The sequence below is a fragment of the Penaeus monodon genome, chromosome 23, assembly GCF_015228065.2.
Source record: "Penaeus monodon isolate SGIC_2016 chromosome 23, NSTDA_Pmon_1, whole genome shotgun sequence".
In the NCBI taxonomy this organism is placed as follows: Eukaryota; Metazoa; Arthropoda; class Malacostraca; order Decapoda; family Penaeidae; genus Penaeus; species Penaeus monodon.
In genome coordinates, this window is record NC_051408.1 from 41,158,709 (window position 1) to 41,159,240 (window position 532).

General features: G+C 29.1%; 1 protein-coding gene across 4 annotated transcripts in view; it reads left to right on the top strand.

Moving 5' to 3' along the window:
• LOC119588079 (protein cycle-like) overlaps nt 1-532 on the top strand; it is a 19,177-nt gene that overhangs the window by 12,383 nt on the left and 6,262 nt on the right. For all 4 annotated transcript variants that reach the window (XM_037936782.1, XM_037936786.1, XM_037936785.1 and 1 more), the window contains exon 6: nt 54-171. In XM_037936782.1, the coding sequence (XP_037792710.1) occupies nt 54-171 (118 nt within the window). The remainder of the gene's footprint in view (nt 1-53; nt 172-532) is intronic.

Below are 532 nucleotides of genomic sequence, written 5' to 3' on the forward strand. Positions count from 1 at the left end.
GTAATAGATAACCTTTTTAATGGTTCCTAGTGAATAATTTTTCTTTGTTGCAGAGTGAGCTGTTAGGGACGAGCTGGTTTGATATACTGCATCCAAAAGACTTAACAAAAGTGAAAGAACAGCTTTCATGCTCAGATATCAGTCGTCGAGAGAGGCTTGTAGATGCGAAAAGTGAGTGAAAAATTGACTTCGTAAAAGGCAGGATAGAAAATAGGCTTATGATTTTATTAAAGGGATTTGTACTTGCTTGGTTGATATTATTTTTTAAGATATAAGTGAATGATAGGTTTTTCTTGTGTTAGATTTTGCTTGTAATATGTATGTACTGATTTTTAGAAAAGAATTGTAACAGATAGATATATATGTGAAATTTTACATATATGTGAAGGTTAATGAAATGATAGATAAAAAGTATCATCAATTATTTTTGATTTTAAGCATTTTTTCTTAATCTTAGTCATTAAGCAAAAAGCTAGTTTCTCTTTACCCAAAGGTATTATGATTTTCTACTTGTAAGTTTTATTTTCTGATA